This window comes from Ascochyta rabiei, chromosome 1 (genome assembly GCF_004011695.2).
Source record: "Ascochyta rabiei chromosome 1, complete sequence".
NCBI lineage: Eukaryota > Fungi > Ascomycota > Dothideomycetes > Pleosporales > Didymellaceae > Ascochyta > Ascochyta rabiei.
Window position 1 is genome coordinate 2,869,774 of NC_082405.1, and position 24,006 is coordinate 2,893,779.

The window sequence follows — 24,006 nt, forward strand, 5'->3', positions numbered from 1 at the left end:
TCGAGGGGCTTGCTCGTGGCGATGTCGGTCTGCGCTTGTATCTTGAGTTCGTGGCGCTTCTGCACTCTTTGATGTGTGCTTGCTACCGTGCACAGCGCGAGTCGTTTGCCTACAACAGGGCCATGAAGCCGGCGACAATGCCCATGCCGAGCAGCGCGCTGCCGGTGACCTTGCCTGCGCCGTTGACGGGTACTTGGCTGACGGAAGCAGATGCAGATGCAGTTGCGGAAGTCTTGTTCTTGGCGGTGGTACTCACGACGGGCTCAGATGAAGAAGCTGTGGCGGTGACGATGACGGTTGAGGTGCCGTTGGCTGGGACGCCAGTAGGGATCTCAACAGCAGTGCTGTTCTGCGGGAAGATGACTCTAGTCGTGCTGCCCTCCCACAGGGTGACGGGGACAAAGGTCTGGCTGGCGGTCACGTACAGCGACGCCTCGGAGGTAGTCGTCGGCTCGACGGGAGGAGGCGCATAGCCGGTCTTGGTGACCTCGGCGGTGCTGTTGACGGTGTCGCTCGTGACGGCGATGGCGGAGCTGAGGTAGTAGGTCGAGGTCTCGAAGACGATGGTAGTGTCGACCTCAGGTGCTGCAGCGGTGCCGGGAACGGAGCCAGGGACCTCGAAAGCGGCGGGCGTGCTGGCGGACACGGTGACCACGAGGAGACTGCTAATGCAGGCGGCAATGTTGGCGAAGCGCATGGTGGGGTAGTAGCGAGTGGACTTGTTGTTGCGATTGCGGTAGGAGCTGACTGAGTTGAGTCAAGTTCTTGTGGAGTGCGCGGTGTCTGCAGATGGTGAGGGCGGGGGACGTGGGTATTTTGTAGGTGACAGGACGGTGCGCGCCAAGAGTGCGCGATGCTGGAGCAGGACACGAGACAAACGGCGACCGGTACTCCACCTTCACCGTCAGAGCTACATGCGGCGTGGATATTGTCCAGTCTCGAGGCTCCGGGTGGTGCCGGTCATAGTTGCTGCAGCGTTGATGGTCTTCTACCTCTAAAGAGGTTCCCAATGCCTTTGATTATCACCAAAGGTGTTGCGTTCGTGGAGTTGCAACACTCGCTTGATACTAAACATGAATATACTGCAAGTCCACGTCCGTTCCATGTTTGGCAAAGGGAAGCCTGGAGTTTGAAGGGCATGCCATCTCTTTCGGTCTGCTCTTTAATGACTGTATCTTGATCCAACAGCATCGAATGCTGGAAAGATGATGCTAAGGATGGCAGCTACACGTAATATACTGAATGATAAACTGTGCAGAGTAGAGAGTGTGAAAGATAAATTGCAATATTACTGTATAATGCTTGACCAGTGTCGACTGCACCGCCTCACGCCTTCGATTTGTTGACGGTGGCTCGTTTCCAGCCAAGCCATGACAGTTAATATACTTTTCATCTTGGCAAGAGTAAGCTTCCAGGTGAACGAGGATGGCGTTATGAAGGCGAAGTGCAACTGTTGGTGGTCAGATAAGATGGTGGTAGTCGAGGTCGGAAAAGCGACCATTCCAGAAGGCGGCAAGTGCCGTTCGCCGCCGCCGCCCCGCGTTGGATTTCAACGTGGGCAAATTGAGTCACCAAAAGTTAAGCAACTCGCACCGCCCGCCGCACGACGCACGCACGCAACGGATAAACCTTTGCCGCCGACGAACCCCCACCGGCCGCCAGCAACGTAGAGCCTCACGACGCTTTCGCCTTTTCGCGCACGTACACGAGAAAACCGCCTCCCACCGCCTCCCACCGCCCCCCAGGTTAGCGAACAGTCGAGCGACGCCCCAAGACCCGTTTCCAGAAGAACAGCACGGAGATCCGCACATCATGTCTCTCACAAATTGCCGGTTCTACGAGGAGAAGTACCCGGAGGTGGAGAGCTTCGTCATGGTGAACGTCAAGCAGATCGCAGAGATGGGCGCATACGTCAAGCTGCTCGAGTATGGTGGGTGCAGCATGCAGCAGTCAAGTGCAGACGGGGGCTAACGCGCGCAGACAACATCGACGGCATGATCCTGCTCTCCGAACTGTCGCGCAGACGTATTCGATCCATCCAGAAGCTCATCCGTGTTGGCCGCAACGAGGTCGTCGTCGTGCTGCGTGTCGACAAGGACAAGGGCTACATTGACTTGTCCAAGCGCCGTGTGTCGCCCGAGGACATCGTCAAGTGCGAGGAGCGCTACAACAAGTCGAAGATGGTGCACAGCATCATGCGCCACGTCGCCGAGAAGACACAGGTGCCCATCGAGGACATCTACCAGACAATCGGCTGGCCGCTGAACAAGAAGTACGGCCACTCCATCGACGCCTTCAAGCTCAGCATCACCAACCCGGAGGTGTGGAACGACGTCACCTTCCCCAACGACGTCGTCAAGGAAGAGCTGCAGAGCTACATTGGCAAGAGGCTGACACCCCAGCCCACCAAGGTGCGCTCGGACATTGAGGGTAAGGGCTGCCGTGGCATAAGAGACGAGAAGATCGCCCGCTAACTTGTGCAGTCACCTGCTTCGGCTATGAGGGCATCGACGCCGTCAAGGAGGCTCTGCGCACTGCTGAGGCCAAGAACACACCCGACAACCAGGTCAAGGTCAAGCTCGTATCGCCTCCCCTCTACGGTATGTATATGCGGTCAGTCCAAATCCGACTTTGTGCTAATGAATGCAGTCCTCACCTCCCAGTGCCTCGACAAGACCGTTGGTATCTCCACTTTGGAGCAGGCGATCGAAGACATCAAGGCCAGCATTACAAAAGCTGGCGGCGACTGCCAGGTCAAGATGGCTCCCCGTGCCGTCACCGAGAACGATGACGCCGAGCTGGCTGCGCTCATGGAGAAGCGCGAGCGCGAGAACCAGCAGGTCAGCGGTGACGAGGATGAGAGCTCGAGCGATGAGGGCGAGGTCGGCGCGGCGGCTGCAGAGGCCTAGACGACTTTTGCATGTTGAAGGTATTACGATGGGACATGGTCAAAAGTGGATACCGGCGTTTGGGGCTCGACTACCATTCCTCGAGCATGTACGCGGCATATTTGACATGTATAGCATTTTCATTCTGGGACGGTGTCGAATTGCACGCCCTAGACTTCCAATGATACAGTGAACTCCAGCTGAAAGTGCATCCACCTGATTCCAAGCGTTCTTTCTTTGGGGCTTGATGTTCACAAAACCAAGCGTCGAAGCCCAAGCGTCGAAGCCCAAGCGTTGAAGTCCAAGCGCAGAGACGCGCGACGATGACGATGGCTGCGACGGGGGACAGCGCGGCCAAGCTGGACGGGCTAACCAACTTTCTGCGCGCAATCGCCAACAACGGCGACGGCGCTATCAATTCTCTTCCTGGACCCTCTGCTCGTGTCGCGTGATCCCGGTTCCCTCCTCAGAAACTCTCCATCGCGTAGTTGGAGCAGCCGTGCTCCCGATACTCATCCTTTGACACCCCAGCCAGCCCAGGTGCCTTCGCAACAATGGTGAAGTGGTCTCAGCTGTGGAACTCCAACGGGTCAGATAGGCGCCACAGGATGTCGGACGAGGCCAGTGCGCGTCAGTATATCGCTTGGCAACAGGCCATGGCACATGCTGACTGCTTCCAGTCCTCCCCACGCGCCGCGAGCACCTCCCCCCACCGCCCATCGATGCCAAAGAAGTCACCAAGATCTGCCTTCGCCTGAAACACCAGATCGAGCAGGTCATCCCCTACGAGATCGAGGAGGACAAGGTCACCAAGGCGAACAGCCCCATCATCACACAAGCCGTGCTGGACACGGCGAACAAAGCAGGCGGCGAGGACAAGACGGCATGCGTTGTTTACTGTCTCCTGATCGTCAACAAGTGGTTCAAGGTTCGCAGCGTACTTGGAGACTAGACCTGGCTGAGCATGCTGACTCTTCCAGAAACAAGCGGCGGCTGAGCTCTGGGATGCCGACTTGCACGATGTGCGCGCCGTCGCGGCCGAAATGATGGCGAAGCGCATCATAGAAGCCGAGGAGGACATGGACTACCTGTTCGAAGAAATCCTGCTCAAACGCTACGCTACCCTCGTGGATGGCGAGCCCACTGAACCCGCCAATGCCGTCGAGAAGGCCGTCGATCTGCACGCCGTGACGGTCATTGGGTCTTCTGGCTACCAGAAGTGCATCGCCTACCTCTGGCGCGGCTGGATCGTGCAAGACGACGAAGATCCAACCCGCTTTGTCCAGTACGACAACAAAACGAACACGAACCTCTGGGCCCATTTGGACCCGGATCGTATGCGCGTCCCACGGTACCAAAACTGGGTGCAAATCGCCGTCTCTCTCATCTACCTGGGCTTGTTCACCGGCGCCGTCAACACAATCAACCCTGACGCTGACCTGGATGTTGTCGAAGGCCTGCTCTACATCTTCACTCTAGGCTTCATCTGCGATGAGGTCAACAAGTTCTGGAAAGTCGGCCGCTTCTACATCTCCTTCTGGAACATGTTCAACAGCACTCTGTACGCCCTGCTTACCGTGTCTCTTGTCTTCCGTGTGATAGCAATGAGCCATGACCACGACCACGAGAACGAAAAAGGCGACGCGCGCGGAAGGTTCAACGAGCTTGGCTACAACTTCCTCGCTTTCACTGCGCCCATGTTCTGGATGCGTCTGCTGCTCTACCTCGACACGTTCCGCTTCTTCGGCGCCATGCTAGTCGTGCTCAAAGTCATGTTCCGCGAATCACTGATCTTCTTCCTACTGCTTTTCGTCGTTCTGGTCGGTTTCTTGCAGGCCTTCATGGGTCTTGACATCGCAGACGATCAAGTAATGGACGACATTGGCTTCGTCATGCAAGCCATGCTGAACGCCATCATGCAGTCCCCTGAGTTCGAGGGTTTCGACAACTTTGCCGTAAGTCTCCCCCAACCCCAAGCAACATCCGCATACTAAAACGCTTTGCAGCCGCCGTTTGGTCTCATCCTCTACTACATCTTTACCTTTGTCGTCATGGTCATCTTGCTCAACATTCTCATCGCACTCTACAACTCGGCCTACGAAGACATCACCGAAAACGCAATCGATGAATACATGGCCCTCTTCTCGCAGAAGACGATGCAGTTCGTCCGCGCCCCAGACGAAAACGTCTTCATCGCGCCCTTCAACCTGATCGAAATGCTGTTCCTCATTCTCCCCTTTGAGTGGTGGATGGACGAGAAGCGATACGACCACCTCAACGACATCGTCATGGCGGTGCTCTACTCCCCGCTGCTCATAGTGACGGCCTTCTTGGAGCAGAAGGAAGCGAGAGTCGTCAAGTCCAACCGCAAGCGAGGCGAGGCCGACGAAGACGTGACGCACGAGTGGGAGCAGGTGCTGCACGAATGCGACTTCGAGGCCGACGGATGGGACAAGAAGGTCCAGAGCACCAAGCCAAACGTCGAGTTCGACACCGCCGTGCTCGAGATCAAGAAGCTGCAGGACGAGGTCTCGGAGATGAAGCAGCTGCTCCTGAAGATGAGCGAGAAGAGCTGGGGCAGCGATACCCTCGGTGGCAGCAAATTCGATAAGCTGGGCCAGAGCAGTGGAAGCGTGAGGGATGAGTAAGTTTGCCCGCCTGTAGACTTCCTCCGTCCACCAGGTGAGTTTGACGTGTTGCAGGCGAGGGAGAAGTAAGTTTGGAGGGACACAGGCAACTGAGGGGAGTGGCTGGCACTCGGACTGAATATCCTTTTGTATATGACTTGGTTGACAGTTAGCACGGCCTGTCGATCTCCTTGTACATGGTCTTCTATCTTCCTATTGACTTCTCACCCTTTTCGAGCCTGCGACTTCATATTGTGCGTGCAATAGGGCAGGCGCTGATGCGATGACCATCGCAAGTGTTCCTGCGATGCTGTCTGTCGTTGCAACAGGAATACCAGACCGTACAGCTTCACTCAGCTGCGCAGAAGAGGCGCGCAAGCAACATTGTGTAGCCAACACACCACCAACACAGCATACATCTTCACCATCAGATTTCGCATCAGCAGCACTGTATAACAGCTGCTATGCATTTTTGCTATATCCTTACAGTGCACCAGCTCCATCCACAACATCCACTCAACTCGCTCGATCAACGGATTCCACAATGCTACCACCAGAGATACCTGACAGCACTATGTCGAAGTACATCCGCACCATTGCTTATGAGCTGACCGAGGTGCTCCCTGCTAGGAAGATGGCCGAGTTCAATATCCCCGATGCCAACGGCTGCATGTCGTGCAAGCGCAGCCAGATCGAAGCTCGGATCCTCGAACTTGCGTCTAACATCACGAACGCAAAGTACGCGGCGAAGTCGTATTCGAGCTTCCACGTCTGGGAGGCGTTCCGTCATGTCAAGTCGAAGCGGGCAGCTCGTGCTGTTGCACTAGACTTGATCGCTTCCATGCATCCGTTTGGCAACTGCCTGACTATGGCGTCTGAGTGTGCTGAGGAACTCCGTGCTGCACTGGAAGTCGAGGGTCCCGAGTATGCCGAGTATGTAAGTCGAGTGCAATTCGTGACCAACAACTGGACCCAGCGAGCTCAATCTTCTCGCGACTATCACTGCATAGCCATCGTCCGGCTGCCGACACAATGTATCGTTGTCGACGCCGTAAACTGTGACACGGCTTTCGCGGTGCCTCTGGGTGAGGTGTTGTCCCCGCCCGGCTGTTCGTCGATTGGACTTGTCTATGTAGCATCTGGTGACGCACGGCTGCTAGTCGAGTGTGGACCCGTTTCCCCATGCTATACACTTGCGCGCCCGTACTCTCAAGGCGTTTTTGAATACGACGATCCCTACGCTGATATCAAAGACGGCCTCGTAGGAGGTGTCCAGAACCTCGCGTGGCCCTCGAAGAACTACCACATACGAGGTAAGCTACCCAGTCGATGCACAACGTTCGTCCACCAAGTCTGGGAGCAAAAGCCAAGCTTTGCACACGTTGAGCTTGCGGCGGGAACAGAGGTTGTGGTCGAGACTTGTCTGACGCGGGTCGACTTCGTAAAGCGTAAGATCGCAGTCGAGCTCATCCCATATGTTGATTGGCTGATGCGCCCGGAGAACGCAGGGTTGCTGGAGCGGTTGCGAAGACGCGGCGAGGTCATGTTGTCTGAAGACGGAGAGATGTTTGCTAACGTTGAAGTTGATCTGGGTGGCCAAGGAACGTATGGGTTCGACACGAAGGCAGTCCAGAGTCTTGGATTGTTAGACGAGGTGTGTGGGAAGTTGGGTATGCCAGAAGGTGAGATATCGCGGATTGCTGTTGTCATGCAGGAGGTATGGGCGGAGCATGACGAAGCAAAGGGACGGCCGGCCGGTCGTCAATGGAAGGAATTGTGTACACAAACGAAGCAGGTAGCCGCGAAGGTGACGACGCAGTCGTGTTCACGTGAGGTTGGAAAGACACATCGACCTCGGACCAGCGACAATCGCAAGGTGCCGTATTAATTTGCGTCGATTTCAGCGCAAAACAGGGTAGTACAAGAGGTCCTTCTTGGTAAAGCGTCCTATAAAATTGGAAGTTAAATAGATCTGTACCTTCTGTCGCGGCAGAGAATAGGCCTATATAACGTGGCTAAGAAGGCAAGTAAATGTGCGTACAAATACTACCTTTCTGGCTGCGACAATTTCTAATTCCGATCAACTCCTTATGAGGTGAGATTTTCAAAGCAAACGCTACTCGTTAAAAGGCCACCATCGAGCAAAAGGGCGGTCTGGCTCAAATACGGGCACGTGGAAACTCCTCTCTTACTTGTTTTCGACTTGGAGATGATGACATTGGGCTCATCGATTGGTGTGTTGGCGTTTGTACATAGACTTGTGCACGTGGACCACTTGTAGAGTGAAAGGACGTGCGAATTCCGATTACTTAGCAGTAAAGTATCTATCAAGTACATCGGCGGCTTCTCATCCACCGAACACCACCAAACTTCTCTGTATCCTCCCTTCACTTTCATCAACCTCGCACTGTCACAATCCTCGCACTTTCTCAAATCTTCACTATCACGATGACCCTCAAGCCTTTCCTCACCATCCTCTTCCTCGCTGTGGCCATCTTTGCCCCCGTCAGCTTCGCGAGCGCTTCTGGTCGCTACGATCCTTACAACCACTGCGGCGCGCCTTTCTGCGGCTCTGTCGGCGCTGCTGCTGGTGCTGGCGCTGTAGCCCGCATCTACCGCAAAGGTCCTACTGGTGATCTGCACGAAAAGCACACCGAGGCGCTTTCGAAGGTCTAAACTGGGTGCTCGCGTCTATGGCATTGTCGTACCTGATGCGGCGTTCCTGCTGGAGCGACTTACTGCTGAGGTGTGCTGAAAGAGTAGCCCTTGTGATGCTTCTTGCTGACACTGCTTAGGTTCCGCGGTACATTTGCGTGACTAATAGTGCAGGGAGCGGTGTGGGGTGGCTCTTTCCAGAGATATTTCACGTGCAACATGTCAACATCGTGGCTGGGGACGGATAACGGATTAGTTGGATTTCCTCTACTGGATGAGGTCTCTAGTATGACCATGGCCAAAACCAAAGTCCTGGAGAAGTGCTTGAATGCTATTCAATCTTGTTTTCTGTTGCAGCTCTTGTTTTGGTGTATTAGGGGGCAAGCCAATACAATACACAAGTTATGCTTGCCAACCTAATCAGCTGCCTTTGAGCTTGCCGATGAGTCGTATCTGCGTGTCAATTCTGTTCATGCTACTGCACTCGTCCAAATAGAGCTCTTGAACCAAGTTTGTGCTACCAAACCAACGTTCGCCGAGACCAGCACCGGGTAAATGTGGTAGCATCTTCGGTGAAGCCGAGCTCCATTTCGACGAGTCGGCTTTCTCGAAGTACTTCAGCGAGTCGATGGCCCACAACATCTCAGCATTATCACGATAATGCTCTTTCAGTCTTTTCCGTCTTAGGTTTCTCCGACACTCGGCTTCGATGTCCTGCCACAATGCTGGAGACTCCATCGACCCTAATTTGCTTCCTTTCACCTTTCGAGTAGCAGTCGTTTGATGACTCGACTCATGACCCCTCTGCCAATCCGCCTTCGACGCGTCGAGTTTTGCATATTCGCGGAAGAAGAGCTGTAACATTCCACGCCAGTCGAGTTGGACCTCGTATTCTTCGACATTGACGGTGAGGCTTGGGATGTGGGTGTCGTTAACCATGTCGCCAATACAGATCGTGTAGTTTGGCAACTCTGGCTTGCGTTTCTCGATGTTCTCGTGCCATCTCTGCATTATGATATTTGGAGTCTTATCTCTCAGCCACGGAACAGTGATCATATGCCCACGAAAGCAAGCAAGCCTTTCCTCATCTCCTTTGCCTAGCCGCTCGAATTCCACAGAGATGGCGGGCTCGTGGGGCCCTCTCTTGCCGCCTAGGTTATGCCTCTCCAACAAGAACTCGATGTGGACATCTTTGAGGAAGTTATCGCCAAACGCGCGTTCAGCACAGGCCCGCAGGGTGGGCGAAACGCGTCTGACTGTATTCCATAGATGCGCAAGGTCGGAGTGGTAGCTGAGAATGTTGATCCATACCTCAGGCGGTAGCGACGGACAGAAAGATTTACAGGCATTTCCGACTAGGATATCTGCGCGAGGCATCGCGATGGATGGAGGTCGAAGCTACATTATGCGTGGTGTGAAAGAGTTATTGTTTCTTGGCTAGATGTTCAAAATGCGGAGGTCTGAGCTGTGACGTCAGTCAGTAGCGCAATACTGAGCACCAAGCTGCACGCATTCCGCCCTCTATGATGACTTAAGTAATTTGTGGACAGAACAAATCTTGGAGCAACCACGGTTGTATAAGCATGTCGATCGTCTCTCAACTATCCACGCTGCATTTGCCTGATGTGTATACATTGTTCTGCGCATTACGACTCACACCCACGCTTTTTCCGCGCCCCGAAGCCAGGACGAGCGACTCTACATCGCGACCTGGACAAGAAATCTTCTGATCATCGATCAGCCGATAGATCGTATTCTGAATAGGTGATAAGACGAACGACTCCTTGGTACAAAGTCTGTAAACGTGGCTCTGGTGCTTCACACAAGCTAACACGTTGGCCGTTGATGCTTTCACCATCGAAGCAGAGCGCAGAGTCCTACGGAGCAAGATGTGCACTGTCATGTCACAGGAGTTTATACACACACACGTGCAGCTTGGAAGAATTCGATACTTACGACTAAGCGTCGTTCTTCAGTTCGTTGCTTCCGGAAAATTTATTCTTCTAAACGCTATCTTGATCGCCGTGTCTACCAAAATGACCCCTACAGTGCACGTGGCTTCGGAAGCAGTTTCGACGTCGACCGCGATCGACCACTCGTCAATACAACGCCTACTCAGCGACCTTGTGCTCCTACTATCCTTTTTAATCACATTGTTTCCACAAATGATCTATCGGTCGCCCACACTCGCTCTCAGGATCCCTTAGCACCTTCGGAAATTTACCATTACGGCCATTACCAAACAGCTCCCACATTCTTTGCACCGCATCTTCCCCGCAAGATAGAACCCAACCGTAGCCACTCCATCTACTCGGCCATGACCATTCAAACAAGGGATTGCGGTATGCATCGCATAGAGGGCGCCCGTAACAAGTTCCAAGAACGGTGGAGATGCCGAAGTCCACCAACACCAAACGGAGATGCGAATCAGCAAAACCAGAAGAGGCGTTGATAACCACGTTCCTTGGCGCTATATCATCATGTCGGACCCCGGCATAGCGAAGGTCCCAGTCTGCCTCTACGACCTTAATCAAGATTTTTTTCCCCTCTCCTCCAGCATCCAACTCTCGGGTTTAATTGTGCGCATTTGTATACCGGGCGTATACTCCAGTAGGATCATGCGTACTTCGCGGGTGTTGAGCTTACCGTGAACGGTGTCTTCGAACTTGATGGTCCAGGATCCGTGGTACTTGGGCACGATGCTGCCCTGAAAAGGGGTTCCCTCAAGCTCAGAGTAGGCCGCAGCTTCCGTGGAGTCGTCGGATTCGGTGACACTTGAGATATCAACCTTTGCTTCTGGGGTTTCAAATTCCCAGAGAGGATGAAAATGAGGATCGTAGAATACAACGTGTTTGATACTGGGGGAGGGACACAGATGAGCGGCGAGTGTTTGGATATGCTAGAAGCACGGGGTTTAGAAGTCAAAGATAGGTCTGGAAGAGATATGGGTTGGTACAGTGGACTTTTGCGTGGTTGCTTGATTCTGGGCCGATGTCTTCGAGGATATGGTGGTAGGGGGTGTGAGATGTGGTGTTGTGAGGCGAGAATGTTCGCAGGCTCACGTTATCTGCGTGAAAGGATTCTGTATAATCTACATGTCTGTGATTGCGATCAATATCAAAACGCTGTAAGAAATGGAAGACTCGCAACCTGCCCAATCCAACCCTCTAAGAAACTCCCAACCAAACAACCCAAGGCAGAGACTTCACTGAGATACCGAAACCCCGTCCTCCGAGCCTTGACACTCACGGGCTCAGTAGGTCAAACTCACACACCTCCCCTCCCACCCGCCTTCACAAAGCACTTTCTCAAACAGGAAACCACCGACGTCCTTTCTCCCGACGCTCCACCCCAGCTGCGGTCCAGCTTCCTTAACGCCATCCTTCTCCGTCTCCTCCCCCTTCCACTCCCAGCCGATGCGCAGCGCATGGACGCCCTTTGGCTCAGCGTCCGTCATGAGCGTGGGTCTGACGACGACGCAGTCTCGGATGTGCTGGTTGTGGTCGTTGATGAGCAGCTGTTCTGCTTTCTGCTTGTCCATGTGCGGCACGTGGAGAGTCCAGTGGTACAAGGGGACGAGGAAGAGGGGCACGTCGCGGGTCTTGGTGGTGATGCCCGTGGTGGATATGCTGACAAAGAGCGGCCTAGTGCCAGTGCTTGTTGATGCAATGCCTTGCTTTGCGAGGCTCGAGATGGCGTGGAAGATGCTGCGTGTGCCGTCTTCGCAGACCTTGGTGTCTTGCAGCGTGATGGGTTGAAGGAGACTCCATTGGAACTTCGGATAGCTGCCGATGCCGAACACGATAGTGTCTACGAGTCGGGAGGCGTCTTGTGGGTTAAGTAGGGTCTGGGAGATGGCGGGCACGTCTTTGATATCGCCGGCGTAGATTGTAAGATACTCGTCGAGAACTTTCGAAGGAACATTGTTTGCGATTTGCAGCATGTCGGCCAGCTTCTGCGGTGTGCGTGCTAATGCTGTGCAGTGATATCCAGCTTTGAGGGCGAGGGCCAGAGTCGTGTTGCAGACCCCACCTGTTGCGCCGAAGAAGGCGAGGGTTTGCTTAGGTGTGGAAGCGGACATATTGGTAAGATGATGCACTAATTTTGCTGTGATGAAATGATGATAGATCCGGATTCGAGAGTTGCCGTATTACTTGCAGTACTGAATAGCTTGAAAGCTTGATGCTCTCTTCCCAACATCTCAGCCCATCTCTTTATACATACTTCATCCCAGGCATCGCACAGATACCTTTAGCTCGGCCGACCCCATCATTCGTACTGCCAGCATTTCACTGCCTTCGGTGCAGAGATTCATTTCAACTTTGCTGTAGCGATGCCTGTACAAGGGGAGTTCGTGGTGTTTATGTGCACAAGTTCATCCGCAGCGGGCAGTTGTTCATCCGCGTCTAACCAATTCAAGGAAGGCGCGACGTGAGGTTAATCCGCGTCCAATCCGAAACCGAATTAGCCCATGGACACACCGTTGAGAAGATCAGAATCGACGGCTGCCTTACAAGGTTGTCCATGGTATTTACGAGGCTTAGACGATTGACTGTCGGGTACGCGTGCCATTGTGGTCCCCACTTATCATCAGGTGCATACAGAATCTTGTTGCAGAAGCACCTATTGCCTCCAATATGTTTTGATACATTTAGAGGATACGTTCTCCTCTAATCCCAAACGCCTATAATGCATTCACTCCCGCGATAGTGATTGTTCAACATCCTCCATATCCAACCGACCTCTCATTACAACTCGATAGGGGGTGGTGCTACACCAACGAATGCGTAGATCTGAACTAAAGGGGGTATCAGAGCCTATGTGGGCTCAACTCAACAAAACCACTGCAGTGCGGTGTGTACGTGTGCTCGCTAAATTCAAGAACTTTGTGTAGTAACCTCCAGAACAGAAGTCAGTGCTTACCCAACTCCAGTACGTTTTCCTCGTCTCCTTCGTTTTCCGCGTTTGATTATGCAACTTCCTCCACTCGGGCGGATTCTGTGTCTTTCAGCCAAATGTCTCCTCCTTCGCCCACCTCCCATTTCCTCCAGGCGATTTGATAAGCTTCTTCGAGGTCTCTGACCCATCGTGTGGTATCGTAAAGCGCGCTCGTCCATCGTGATTCGTAGAGCATCTTGCGAAGCTCGCTTAGTCGTCCCGTTGCGCGGTGGCCTTGGTAGATGCAGTCGCTGCCAAGGCGAACGGCTTTCTCTTCATAATCGTCATCATCGGCTGATATGAGTTCTTTCGCAGCCTGTGCACCGTCGGGGGACTTTGGTAATGCACCCTTGAGAATTGATGCTGCCATCCGAGAGCACATCTTGTATTTATACCGTGGAAGCGTGAGCAAGGGAGTACCGGACCAGAGCACATCAGCGGCTGTTGTATGGGCGTTGCACTCTGGCGTATCCAGAAAGAGGTCGCATACTCTGGCACGGGAGATGTGCTGATGCTTTTGCGCAACGTCGGTAAATATGACTCTGTTAGCGACCTCGGGGCCTGCCCACATGAGCGCCGTTTGTTTGAGGTTGGTCTCGCCCAAGTCGGGGAATCGTAGGAGCCATAGGATGGCTTTTGGCAGGCGTTGTAGTATGCGCAGCCAGGTCCGGAAAGTCGTGGGCTCGATCTGTGCTTGAGTCAGCCCGGAAAATCCATGATAGGCCTGCAAACATACCTTGTACAGTTGATTAAAGTTACCAAGAATGATTGCATCATCCCGTAGCTGTGGGAAGATCTCCTTGCGCATAGCCCATCTCCGTTCCTGCTCTTCTTCCCAATTAGGCTGCCTGCCTTGCGCATCGGGCGCGCTCTGTCGGTGGTCGCAGCAGAAAAATGTGTCACGACAGAAAACAATGTTTTCTCCATAGATCCAGTCCTTGTCTGACCCTCCACTATTCTCATCGACCAAGGCGTCTTCCATGTCAATGTTGCGGCGCCACCGGCGAAGAGTGTCCGGCGGCACAGACGTGTCGTCAGCGAGAAGATAGTCGCACCACTCTGCGCCCAGTGTTCCGGCGAAACCCATGAACGACATCTGGATTGGAGCTGCGCGAGCAGCAAAGACCTCGTTACGCGCTCCCCTAGTGTAGCCGTTGAGGTTGATCAAGATGTGTATGCCGTCTTTGATGATTTGGTTGACGAGTCGTTCAGCTGACCAATTGTTGGCATCGCGAAAGACAGGTGACTCTCTCTCAATTTGCTTGCGGTGCTCAGAGCCATCGCTTGCGGTGGTTGCATAACAAAATGCCTTTACCTTGCTTGTATCGTGCAAGCCGAATACCGATTGCATGAGGTGCGCTAGTGGATGGTTGTTGAAGTCTGATGAGACATAGCCGACCTTGAGATATGGTTTTGGTGGATGTGGCGGCTGGAAGACCGTTGGTGGGAGCCAAGGAGCTCTCAAAGTCGAGCAGGAAATACGCAGTCCGTTCCGTTGTGAGATCAACCGAATCTGTTCAGCAGACATGGGACATGTGAACGTGTGGAATGGGAGAACCGTAGGCGCCGCAGGCACCGTCAATGCGGCGGGCAAATGTGGTCTCGTGTAGCTTTCCGGTCCTCGTTCCTTGCCTGTCACATATCGATCCTGGTACCATTGCCAAGTCAGTCGCCTAACGGCGCGCTCAACCAGGCGCACCATGCGTGCACCTTCCCATTTTTGGCCTCTCCAACTGGCTACAGTCGCTGCCATGCTGTCTTGCTTGTCTTTGATATCCTCTGCGGAAGCATCGGTAAGGGCAAGTGGGCGACAAACATCTTTGACGAAGCGCTCGTTCATAGTTCCACGTCCCCAGCCTTCGCCGTCTGCAAGCTGCTTCTCGACTAGCTTGACGACTTTATGAACCCAACCCGAGCTAGAAGCACCTGGAATCTTTGCATCGAGAAGCATGCCATTCTCGTCAACATGCCAGCGGTCTCGTGCGCCTTGACCCTCAGCAATGCCTCCTCTACCGTTCCAACCACACACGGAATTGAGGGCGTTTGCAAGCCCGCACACTGCCTCTGCGAAGTCGGGACTGGACTTGACAGCTCGTTTGTAGTACACGATCGCGTCGCTGATGCGTCCTTTGTCCTTCACAGCATTGGCCAGATTGGCAAGTGCAATGTCAAAATTCTGGTCGCAGTGGACTGCTTGTTCGTACATGGAGATGGCCACGTCTAGTTGGCCAATATCCTTGAGTAGGCTACCAAGGTTAGTGTAGAGATGCGCATGACGCTTGTCCAACTGTAAGCCATAGTAATAGTACGCAAGTGCAAGCGCGACGCCGCTACCTGGGACCAGTCCCGGTATCTGTGGGTATGGTGTTGGGTTCGAAACAGGTATGGGCTTGGAGGGCGCCGATTGCTGCACGCTTGCAAGCAGAATACCCACATTGTTTGCAGTAGATGGGCTTGGCTGCAGCGATAGAGACAGGTAGTAGAGAGCCAGAATTTCGCGCACGCCGAAGTTGCTCTGGTAGGTTGCAGCTTTTGGCGAGTTGGTCGCCATACCATCTTGGAAGATCTTTGCCAATGATAACAGGGAATTGCTGGTCGTCGAGATGGCCGCTTTGCGTGCCAGACCCTCGCTCGTAACATGTACAAGACCTGGCAATTGACCATGGGGAGGGAAACACAAGTGCGCAGTCCTAGTCGCAGAGTCTGGTGGAAGGAGGACCGGGTCCGTGGATGGAGCTACACGACGACCGCCAGGCGACCGCTCCGAAGCCTCATAGCCAACGACAGAGAGGATACGTTTGATGAGACCCCCGATACCGTTGGCCTGTGTTCCAGCTCCGATCAGAACAGCATTCTCAAAGGCTCTCGCAGCATCAACGTTGTTGCCTAGGGCATACAGCATATTACCTTTGGCATGTACCAAGGCAAGGATACGACCATTGTCGCATCCAGGTATTGCATATCCACTGGAGCCAAAGCCAGGTTGATCGGAGCCGGGGAGTTCATCGAGATCTTTGAAGATGGATTCATCTTCTCCTTCGAATTCAAACAGTGGTCTGTCTGAAGCGTCGGATAGGCCTGGCGATTCACTTACACCGGAGCGTGGACGTTCACTCTCAAGCTCGAGGCTTCTGAGGGCATCGGTCCTCCTAGCAAACCGCAAGGAGCGTTCGACTTCCTCGATGACTTGAACAGCTTCTCGCCCTCGCTGGTCACTACACAACAGACCAATGAGGTGTTCGACAGCCTCGAAGTAGCTTGGACGTAGCTTAACAGCTCGTCTCCAATAACGTTCCGCATCCAGTTTTTGCTGAAGCGCGAGAACGGTAGCGGCGAGGTTGGATATAGCTTCCACATGGTCACTGTCCAAGGTGAGTATGTGCTGGTACCAATTCTGTGCTTTTTGGTAGTCGCCCAGAGCATATGCAAGACATCCGCCGAGCAGCATGCCATCAATCCACTTCCATTTACTCTCCTCGCAATGCTTCGTTATCGCTTCCAGCGCCGATGCAGCCGTCATGCTCGGAGGCACATCTGAGCGTAGACCCTGATGTACGCTTGAGACCGACCCTGAAGTCCGACGCAAGGTATGCACGGGGTCCATGCCAGGGACTGGAGACGGCATCGGGTGTTGCTGACTCGCATGCTGCCAGGGTTGCCGCTGGCTGTTGGAATCAAGCCCGGTCGAGGAGTATGAGGACGCCGATCGGTAATGCGTAGGCCGTCTAGAAGCCTTGTCTGAGGGGGGTTGAAAGGGTGATTGCGAACTGATGGAAGGAGACGAAAGGCGCCTGTGGGATAGTTTCGAGGTACGGTTACTCGAATCCTCTCCGAAGTTTGCTCCTGGCTGTCGAGGTGGCTTTGGATAGATGTGAGGCCTGTGTGGCTGGCGTCCGTGGTTCTGCTGCATGTTTGCCTTCCTCGTCGACTGCAAGAACTTGAGAAGATCAACGTAGACTGTGTGAGCCCAAGCAAAGACCTTCTCTCTGGATTGTCCATTCGGCGATTGAGGCCCGTACTCGGCAAGCGACGTCGAAACGGGAGTCGATCGACCCGAGGCAAAGTAGTCCGGGCGCGCTTGAAGGATGTGAGGCGGCAAGTTTGGTGTCTGGAAAGCTAGTTTGTGAGCTGGGGCGTATGCTGAATATTCAAGAGGGAGTGCACCGGGATTCTGGTATAGGTTAGGTTGATTGAGTTGGTAAGACTGTGGAGCAAAGGCAGAACCGCCAGGTATCGCGTTGGTATAGCCTCGTGCCATGTACGCGTGATGTTGAGGGTGTGTCCAGCTGTGGCCAGGGTGGTGTACGTAGCGAGGATCTCGCATTGCGGCAGGCTGATAGGGAACATAAGCACCATCAGGCCAGTATGGTCCAAACGGGCCTTGGTCGTTGGACACGGTTGGTGCAAAGGGGCTTTGCATGCCAGGGCCCATGACGCCTCCAAACTGCTGGCCGTACATCTGATAAGGCAGCTGTGTTTGCTGCAGTGGAGGGATCTGGTTCAGCATGGAGTCGATCTGAGGGATGTGCTGACTTGACCTCCCCGAGCCCGTCTCAAAGTACAAGCTTGGGCTCCATTCCGAGGACCTCTCAGGCTGGTAGTGCCCATAGGGGCGGTTGAAGTCAGGTGAGCGCAGGGCAAGGTCTTGTTTCATGCCGTACGGCATGCTGGACTCGGCGGTGACCGGGAGCAGGATGTGCTTGGTTGCGTGCGGGGCTCCGTTATCCTCGACCGACGTCCCATCGTAGGCGGCTGCAAGGATTCCGTTCGGCGTCTTACGGCGGAGCATGTGCTCTGGAGGGTTCGCGCGGCCAGGCTCAGACGTCTGTGAGGTGTACGAGTTGTGCCTTGAGAGAGGGTAGGCATACTGCGCCGGGCGCCGGCCAAGGCTGATGGCGTCTGGGGTGCTGTTGTGGCGGAACAGTGAGGGGTGAGGAGGAGGAGGAGGAGGAGGAGGAGCGGGAGGGTGGCTGTTGCTGCTGTTGGTGTGGCTGTTGGTGTGGCTGTTGGTGTGGCTGTTGGCGTGGCTGTGGCTGTGGCTGTGGTTGTTGCTGTTGCTGCTGCTGTTGCTGTTGCTGTTGCTGTAGGGGCCTGGCGGGGAGAGCAGCGGTGGCTGCGGCTGCGGTGGGTATTGCCGGACCATAGTCATTGTGAGGGTGGCTGTGGGGCCTGGAGGGCGTGGAGGGTGTGGATGGGGGTCGGGGTGTGTTGTGCGCGCTCTCGGACGTGTTGGTTAGCAAGGGTTGGCGACCCACTGCGCCGATTCACCATTGTCGCCCGTGTGCTGCAGTTGGCATGTCTTGCTCAGGTGCGTGTGTCCCCGTGCTGGCGTGCTGGCGTGCTGGCCCACAGAGGCAGTCGGCCGGTCTGGCGTGTGTGTGTGTGTGTGGGAATCGCAAAGGCGGCGAGGGGCAAGTCGGTGCGGATGGAGTGGCGGCAGGGCGGTCTCTATGTCGCAGGTCGCAGGTCGCAGGTCAACTCGCAGGTTGTCGGGGCCGGAATGCGCGTCACCCAAGCTTCCAACCGCCAAAGCGCCCGCGGACGGGAGCCGCGTGTAGGGCAGAGCACTCTCGAGGTGCACAGGGCCGCTGCCTTGCGCTGGGCGGGGACCGTTTCGACGACGTCGGTGGCACGAACGCGGGTGGGCCAGGAGCACAGGAGTGTTGGGCCGGCGCTCTTCGCGGGCAGGCCTGCCTTTTGACGCTTCGCACGGGAGGGGATGGGATGGCATGGGCGGCGTCGCGGCAAGATGACGAGGTGTGCAGCGCAGCGGACCCTAGGCAGGCGTTGGCCTATCCACGCGTGCCGACGTGCACACAACCAAGTCGTTCGAGCGCTGGCTTGGAGCAATCCCTGCCTGCATCAGGCCCGTCTGGGGCGCCGGCAATGTAATCAGGAATCGGGAATCAGGCATCAGGCATCAGGCATCTGGCATCTGCCATCAGGCGTCTGGCGTCTGGCGGCGTCTGGCATCTGGCATCAGGCGTCTGGCATCTGGCATCAGGCGTCTGGCATCTGGCATCTGGAATCCATCTGTCCCCCAGGCTGCACGCTTGTTGCAGACAGATGGACGGCAGGCTGCACCTTCACTACACTGCTTGCTCCACTACCTACTACACTGCTTACTCCACTACCTACTACACTGCTTACTCCACTACCTACTACACTGCTTACTCCACTACCTACTACACTGCTTACTCCACTACCTACTACACTGCTTACTCCACTACCTACTACACTGCTTACTCCACTACCTACTACACGCCTACCACACTACTGCCACACATCACGCTGCTAGCCGCACATCGTGGCCACCGCCGCCAGCGCCAGCTCCAGCTCCTCACGCCAATCACGCCCAAACAAGCCCCCCGGCCCCGGCTGATACCTACTCTATTGCTTGCGGCGCCTTGGCTGAGCCCTTGTGTCTGCTTTAGATTGCGGCGCACACCGAGGCTCACCTTGCTCTCTGACAGGCCCCGCGCCCCCGTCTGACATGGCTGCTTGCCATCAAACGAATCAGCAATCGCTCAGCAATACGCTGTGGGCCTGCAGGATTCTTGTCCATGTCTTCTTCGAATAGGATAGGACGAGCAAATGCACCGAATCAAAATAGCCTCCAAACGCAGGGCTGGTAGCGCCATGCCGCCGACTCCGAAACGAGTCGAGTCGAGTCGAGTCCTGTACACTGCCATGTCGACCCTAGATGATGGATCGCTGAAGCCAAACCAAAGGCAAGACTACCGCGATGAGTAAGGGGTTCTTCAATCTGCCTCACACCAAAATAGGGATATATCATGGTCCAGTCAAAGACGTGGAGATAAGTCCCAGAGTGTTGGTGAGGTGATACAGGGAATCAAATGTCCACCAAATGCTGCTCAATCTGTCTGCACCAAGCTTCGATACCGACGTCGGAGAGCAGACACTGTCGTTGGCGACTAGGTTGCTTGTCTGGTGTGTTACGCGAGCTTGCATGTCCGTGACACAGCATAAGCCCAGGCAGTACAAGGCAACGCCTCAATGTGCGCCTACCGCCGCACTTCCTCCCGGCGCCGCCTCAACAGACGAGAAAGGACAGACAAGCAGCATAGCATGGCACGCTGAGCCAGACACCTACTGAACCGAACAAATCTGAGTAAGCCTGACGGTGGCTTACAAAAGCCTATCATCGAGGTTCCGTCAGACCTTCGCAAAGAACATGGATGCGAGGAACTGCATCCAGCAGGTGCAGCAGCCAGCGTGCAGCGAGAATCGGGTCCTGGTGTCGAGTGTTGCGAGAAAGAACGTTGTGGAGGAGCTAGATGATGCGCAAGGTGTGATTTTTTTTTTAAAAGTACACTTTTGCTTAGTCACCGTGACGATCCGCGCTTGTATGCTCTCCGACTGAAATGTGGCTCTAACGGGCGTGAATAACACCCCACAGGCTGTCACCCCAACTCAACTCCCACACTCCTTTGACCGGGCCACAGCCGCGCCTAGAGACATCAGCTCTTCACCGTACAAACAAGCATACATACATACAATACAGAATGTCTGAGACCGAAGGACCACCACCGCAAGGCCCGCCCCAGGGCCAGTTCCAAGGACCGCCGCCGGGCATGCCTCAGCCTGGCCAGCAGCCCACGCCCGAGCAAATCCAGATGATGCAGCGCCAGCTTGCAGCAGAGGCAGAGAAGCACGGAATCTCGGTACAGGAATATGTCCAGAGGCTCAAGGCACAAGCAATGGCGCAGCACCAAGCGCAGATGCAGGCGCAACAACAAGCTCAGCAACAGCAGCAGCAGCAACAACAGCAACAGCCGATCCAGCCTGGGCCGCCGAAGCCTGAAGCGATTGCCGTAGCCAACTTCCTCAAGTCGCAAGACTTGAAGCCTAGGACAGTCATTCACGATGAGAAGCGCAAGGACATGTTCCGAGGTAGGCGTATCCATCTCCCTTGCTCCCGGCTGTACTGACAAGAACGACAGTCCTTCGAGCGATCCGCGCTCTTTCCTCGCCTGCCTATCAAAAAGCGCGCGCAAAGAACCCCCTCCTTCCCGAAGTGAACGACCGCGCCTCTGCCGAGAACACGTTCAAGCTGCTTCCCCTCTCCCTCCTCGCGCTTCGCGTCACAAAGGTTGACCCTGAAACTGCCCACGACGGTCACAACCACGCCAAGCCCAAGCGCGTCAAGGGCCTCTGGACTGTCAGAATCGAGCAGCACCAGGAGGCCAACGACGACAACTACTACATATGGCTGTACGAGGGCTCGCAATGGAAGCAGAAGCTGTATGCTGCTGGTGCGCTTGTCCTTGTCATTGCTGTTGTGCTGTTCCCGCTGTGGCCACTCTTCCTCAGGCAGGGTGTGTGGTACCTGAGTATGGGTATGCTAGGCCTGATTGGACTCTTCTTCGCTATGGCGATTGTGCGATTGATTCTGTTCATCATTTCCATGTTTGCTGCGCCGCCTGGCCTATGGCTGTACCCCAACTTGTTTGAGGACGTGGGCTTCTTCGATTCCTTCAGACCCGTGTGGGCATGGCAAGAGGTAAGCCTGACTCTCTCAACCGAAACCCAAAACTGACTTTCCCGCCAGACACCCGAAGACATCAAGAAGAAGAAGATTGCCAAAAAGGAAAAGAAAGCCGCCAAACTTGCGGCAAAAGCAAACGGTGAAGCCAAACCAAGCAAGGGCAAGAAGGGCGCTCCCACACCTTCCGAGCACCAGCACCAACACCACCACCACGAGCATGGACACGTCGAGGAGATTGTCGAGGACGTGCAGCCCCAGCAGGAGCCCGTAGCCGCCGACGCCGCGCCGCAACCAACCGGCTCGGAATCCGCGCCTGTAGCTACAGGGGACGTGACACAGCGCCCACCGCGGGCGACGGTGGAGGAAACGGAAGACGAGTAGGGGCTGGGCGATGCGATGCGATGTGATGCGGTGCGATGGGGTGCGATGGGGTGCGATGGGGTGCGCGCGGGGTGCAGTAGAAGTGTTGGAAAGGAAACGAAGGGGTCTAGATTTGGGTCATTTGCATGGATTAGCTGGTGTATGGTGTTATGGGTCAGATAGGAACGGAGCGGAACAGAGCGGAACAGAGCGACTTGGACGGATCGGTGGACGAGCATCATGACCTATCCGACTGGTGCACGTGTCTGCGAGTATCCATGTTCGCACTCCCACTATTGTACACTCCAACCCTATTCGCACTCGCTGGTGACTGGCACGTTCGCTCGATGATGGTCTCGAACAAGGCCCTACCTCTCTCTGCTCGGAGAGCCGGCGTGCTTTCCTTGACGCTAGTGTCCAACACCGAGGATGCCGAGAGACTCACCTGCTACCCCGTGCCGAGAGAAGAAGAAAAGGCACTTTCTACCGTCCGTGAGAAAAAGATAGAGCCTGATGGGTGTTTCCATGGTAGAGAAGAATGCTAGTGCCCTGAACGCCGTTCCATGCTAGTCATTGCGCCGTCTGTCCTGCCATGCCTATTTCCATGCCTATTTCCATTTCCATTTCCATTTCCATTTCCGTTTCCATTTCCATTTCCGTTTCCATTTCCATTTCCTCTCAAACGCCTTGCCGCTAATTTGGTTCAAAGAGACACGTCACCATGTCACTCCTCTGATGCCGCCGAAGTCGAGACAGGTTGAGTCACGGTGCCCTGTTCGGCACTGTCGCGGCTGGCTGCAGGAGACAAACTCGAATGGACAGCTGGCGAGTGGGTGATTTGACTCGTGGGGTTCATGTCTGACAGCTGTCGCTCTGTCGAGTGGTTAGCATCTTGATCGTGGCAACGCACCAGCTTTGACGTACCCAGTTCCCTAATCCTTAGCTTCAGCATCTGGTTCTCCCGAGTCAGGTTCTGGGTCTCTGCCTGGTAAAAAGCGCCCTCGTCCCTGCTGGTTGCCGGGCTAGGCAGCATCTCGTGAATGTCATGGGGCGCACCGGGGAAGGGACGCAGGGCAGGTGAACCGGCGTGGCTGCCACCTCTTGAGCGGTCTGCAAATGATGATTGTCGGCTGATGTTGAAAGGTGAGCATGAGCGAGGTTGTGCTGCGCCAGGGAGGGGCGATATTGTGGTGTGGGGCACATGTGCAGCCTGCGAGTGCGAGCGCGAAAGGGACATGGAGCGCTCTGAGGTGGGCGTGCTGTCGTCGACGGCGGAGTTGGAGGGTTGTTGCTGACCGGCCGTCAGGGTGTCGATTTGGGTTTGCTGTTGGCGGATCATGTTGAGGAGGCGGTTCTATTTGCCGTCAGCATCAGCAGAGAAGACACGGACATGCTCTTTGCGTACCACCTGCCCCTCCTGCTCGTACTCCAGCTCCTGGTGCAGCTCGCCGAGACTGGGGGCGCGCTCATGATGCGGGCTATGCGGCCATGGGCCTCTACTGCGGGCCGATGGACTTGACTGCATCTCGCCGGGCGCAGGCACCGCTGGGTCGTTGAGGTTCAGGTTCATGCGGACGCTGGAGCGGCGGCGTGCGCGTTCTACGTCTCTCCGCATGCTACCGGAAGAAGTGCGGCGCTGGTCTTCGTTCTGGATGCCTGCGTTCATTGCTGCCGTGGCAGCTAGCGAATGCGGCGAGGCGGCCATGTTGCGCGAGGCGGAGGGCGACTGATTCCGTGAGGTGCCGTTGGAAGCAGAGGGCGATTGCAGGGGCGAGGCGGGCAGCGTGTTCAGGTCTGGTGGAGACATGGAGGGCGGTGGTGTGAAGCGAGGTCGCTGGGAGGGGGACCGGAATCACTGTGCTCATGTGACCGTGGCAGCCTGTATGGTAGCGAGTGCAGGGAGCTGATCCCGGACTTGCAAGTGCACTCGAGAATCCAGATTGGGGATTCGAGATTCGAGATTCGAGATTCCAGATTCGAGGCTCTCAGCTCCAGAGACGTGTTTCCAGGGATTCAGGATCCAAAGCTG

At 55.2% G+C, this 24,006-nt stretch overlaps 10 protein-coding genes across 11 annotated transcripts, besides 17 other annotated features; 5 read left to right on the plus strand and 5 right to left on the minus strand.

Annotated features, from left to right (window-relative positions):
• Positions 1-109: 109 nt before the first annotated feature.
• Positions 110-697, minus strand: EKO05_0000859 (uncharacterized protein; the record flags this gene model as incomplete). The annotated part of the gene is made up of 1 exon (XM_038944826.1): positions 110-697. One exon carries the CDS (start codon positions 695-697, stop codon positions 110-112), a length of 588 nt encoding a protein of 195 aa, XP_038803403.1.
• Positions 276-313: a tandem repeat.
• An 891-nt stretch (positions 698-1,588) lies between the features above and the next one.
• Positions 1,589-1,619: a tandem repeat.
• A 193-nt stretch (positions 1,620-1,812) lies between these two features.
• EKO05_0000860 (eukaryotic translation initiation factor 2 subunit alpha) lies at positions 1,813-2,909 on the plus strand (the record flags this gene model as incomplete). The annotated part of the gene is made up of 4 exons (XM_038936714.1): positions 1,813-1,930; positions 1,981-2,430; positions 2,484-2,600; positions 2,650-2,909. 4 exons carry the CDS (start codon positions 1,813-1,815, stop codon positions 2,907-2,909), a joined length of 945 nt encoding a protein of 314 aa, XP_038803404.1.
• A 533-nt stretch (positions 2,910-3,442) lies between these two features.
• On the plus strand, positions 3,443-5,536 carry EKO05_0000861 (Calcium channel yvc1; the record flags this gene model as incomplete). The annotated part of the gene is made up of 4 exons (XM_038936886.2): positions 3,443-3,518; positions 3,569-3,816; positions 3,869-4,843; positions 4,895-5,536. 4 exons carry the CDS (start codon positions 3,443-3,445, stop codon positions 5,534-5,536), a joined length of 1,941 nt encoding a protein of 646 aa, XP_038803405.2.
• A 523-nt stretch (positions 5,537-6,059) lies between these two features.
• EKO05_0000862 (uncharacterized protein) lies at positions 6,060-7,403 on the plus strand (the record flags this gene model as incomplete). The annotated part of the gene is made up of 1 exon (XM_059635515.1): positions 6,060-7,403. The coding sequence occupies one exon, from the start codon at positions 6,060-6,062 to the stop codon at positions 7,401-7,403; it is 1,344 nt and encodes a 447-aa protein (XP_059491498.1).
• Positions 7,404-7,963: 560 nt separating this feature from the next.
• On the plus strand, positions 7,964-8,191 carry EKO05_0000863 (uncharacterized protein; the record flags this gene model as incomplete). Its single annotated transcript, XM_038944827.1, has 1 exon — positions 7,964-8,191. One exon carries the CDS (start codon positions 7,964-7,966, stop codon positions 8,189-8,191), a length of 228 nt encoding a protein of 75 aa, XP_038803406.1.
• A 399-nt stretch (positions 8,192-8,590) lies between these two features.
• Positions 8,591-9,547, minus strand: EKO05_0000864 (uncharacterized protein; the record flags this gene model as incomplete). Its single annotated transcript, XM_038944828.1, has 1 exon — positions 8,591-9,547. The coding sequence occupies one exon, from the start codon at positions 9,545-9,547 to the stop codon at positions 8,591-8,593; it is 957 nt and encodes a 318-aa protein (XP_038803407.1).
• A 1,876-nt stretch (positions 9,548-11,423) lies between these two features.
• EKO05_0000865 (uncharacterized protein) lies at positions 11,424-12,251 on the minus strand (the record flags this gene model as incomplete). Its single annotated transcript, XM_038936664.2, has 1 exon — positions 11,424-12,251. One exon carries the CDS (start codon positions 12,249-12,251, stop codon positions 11,424-11,426), a length of 828 nt encoding a protein of 275 aa, XP_038803408.2.
• An 888-nt stretch (positions 12,252-13,139) lies between these two features.
• EKO05_0000866 (uncharacterized protein) lies at positions 13,140-17,897 on the minus strand (the record flags this gene model as incomplete). The annotated part of the gene is made up of 2 exons (XM_038936695.2): positions 13,140-13,796; positions 13,845-17,897. The coding sequence occupies 2 exons, from the start codon at positions 17,895-17,897 to the stop codon at positions 13,140-13,142; spliced, it is 4,710 nt and encodes a 1,569-aa protein (XP_038803409.2).
• Positions 17,898-18,040: 143 nt separating this feature from the next.
• Positions 18,041-18,067: a tandem repeat.
• A 12-nt stretch (positions 18,068-18,079) lies between these two features.
• Positions 18,080-18,193: a tandem repeat.
• Positions 18,194-18,233: a tandem repeat.
• Positions 18,234-18,480: 247 nt separating this feature from the next.
• Positions 18,481-18,497: a tandem repeat.
• Positions 18,498-18,551: 54 nt separating this feature from the next.
• Positions 18,552-18,595: a tandem repeat.
• A 422-nt stretch (positions 18,596-19,017) lies between these two features.
• Positions 19,018-19,134: a tandem repeat.
• Positions 19,135-20,603: 1,469 nt separating this feature from the next.
• Positions 20,604-20,632: a tandem repeat.
• Positions 20,633-20,634: 2 nt separating this feature from the next.
• On the plus strand, positions 20,635-21,998 carry EKO05_0000867 (Translocation protein S62; the record flags this gene model as incomplete). The annotated part of the gene is made up of 3 exons (XM_038936980.1): positions 20,635-21,022; positions 21,073-21,632; positions 21,681-21,998. 3 exons carry the CDS (start codon positions 20,635-20,637, stop codon positions 21,996-21,998), a joined length of 1,266 nt encoding a protein of 421 aa, XP_038803410.1.
• Positions 20,812-20,861: a tandem repeat.
• Positions 20,860-20,905: a tandem repeat.
• Positions 21,807-21,830: a tandem repeat.
• Positions 21,999-22,009: 11 nt separating the features above from the next.
• Positions 22,010-22,063: a tandem repeat.
• A 96-nt stretch (positions 22,064-22,159) lies between these two features.
• Positions 22,160-22,190: a tandem repeat.
• Positions 22,191-22,587: 397 nt separating this feature from the next.
• Positions 22,588-22,653: a tandem repeat.
• A 48-nt stretch (positions 22,654-22,701) lies between these two features.
• On the minus strand, positions 22,702-23,784 carry EKO05_0000868 (uncharacterized protein; the record flags this gene model as incomplete). 2 transcript variants are annotated; one of them, XM_038936925.1, is made up of 3 exons in its annotated part: positions 22,702-22,850; positions 22,902-23,331; positions 23,383-23,784. In XM_038936925.1, the coding sequence occupies 3 exons, from the start codon at positions 23,782-23,784 to the stop codon at positions 22,702-22,704; spliced, it is 981 nt and encodes a 326-aa protein (XP_038803411.1). The 2 variants fall into 2 exon arrangements, with proteins under 2 accessions (XP_038803411.1, XP_059491499.1); XM_059635516.1 differs by having other exon boundaries at positions 22,702-23,331.
• Positions 23,392-23,424: a tandem repeat.
• A 138-nt stretch (positions 23,785-23,922) lies between the features above and the next one.
• Positions 23,923-23,958: a tandem repeat.
• Positions 23,959-24,006: the final 48 nt, after the last annotated feature.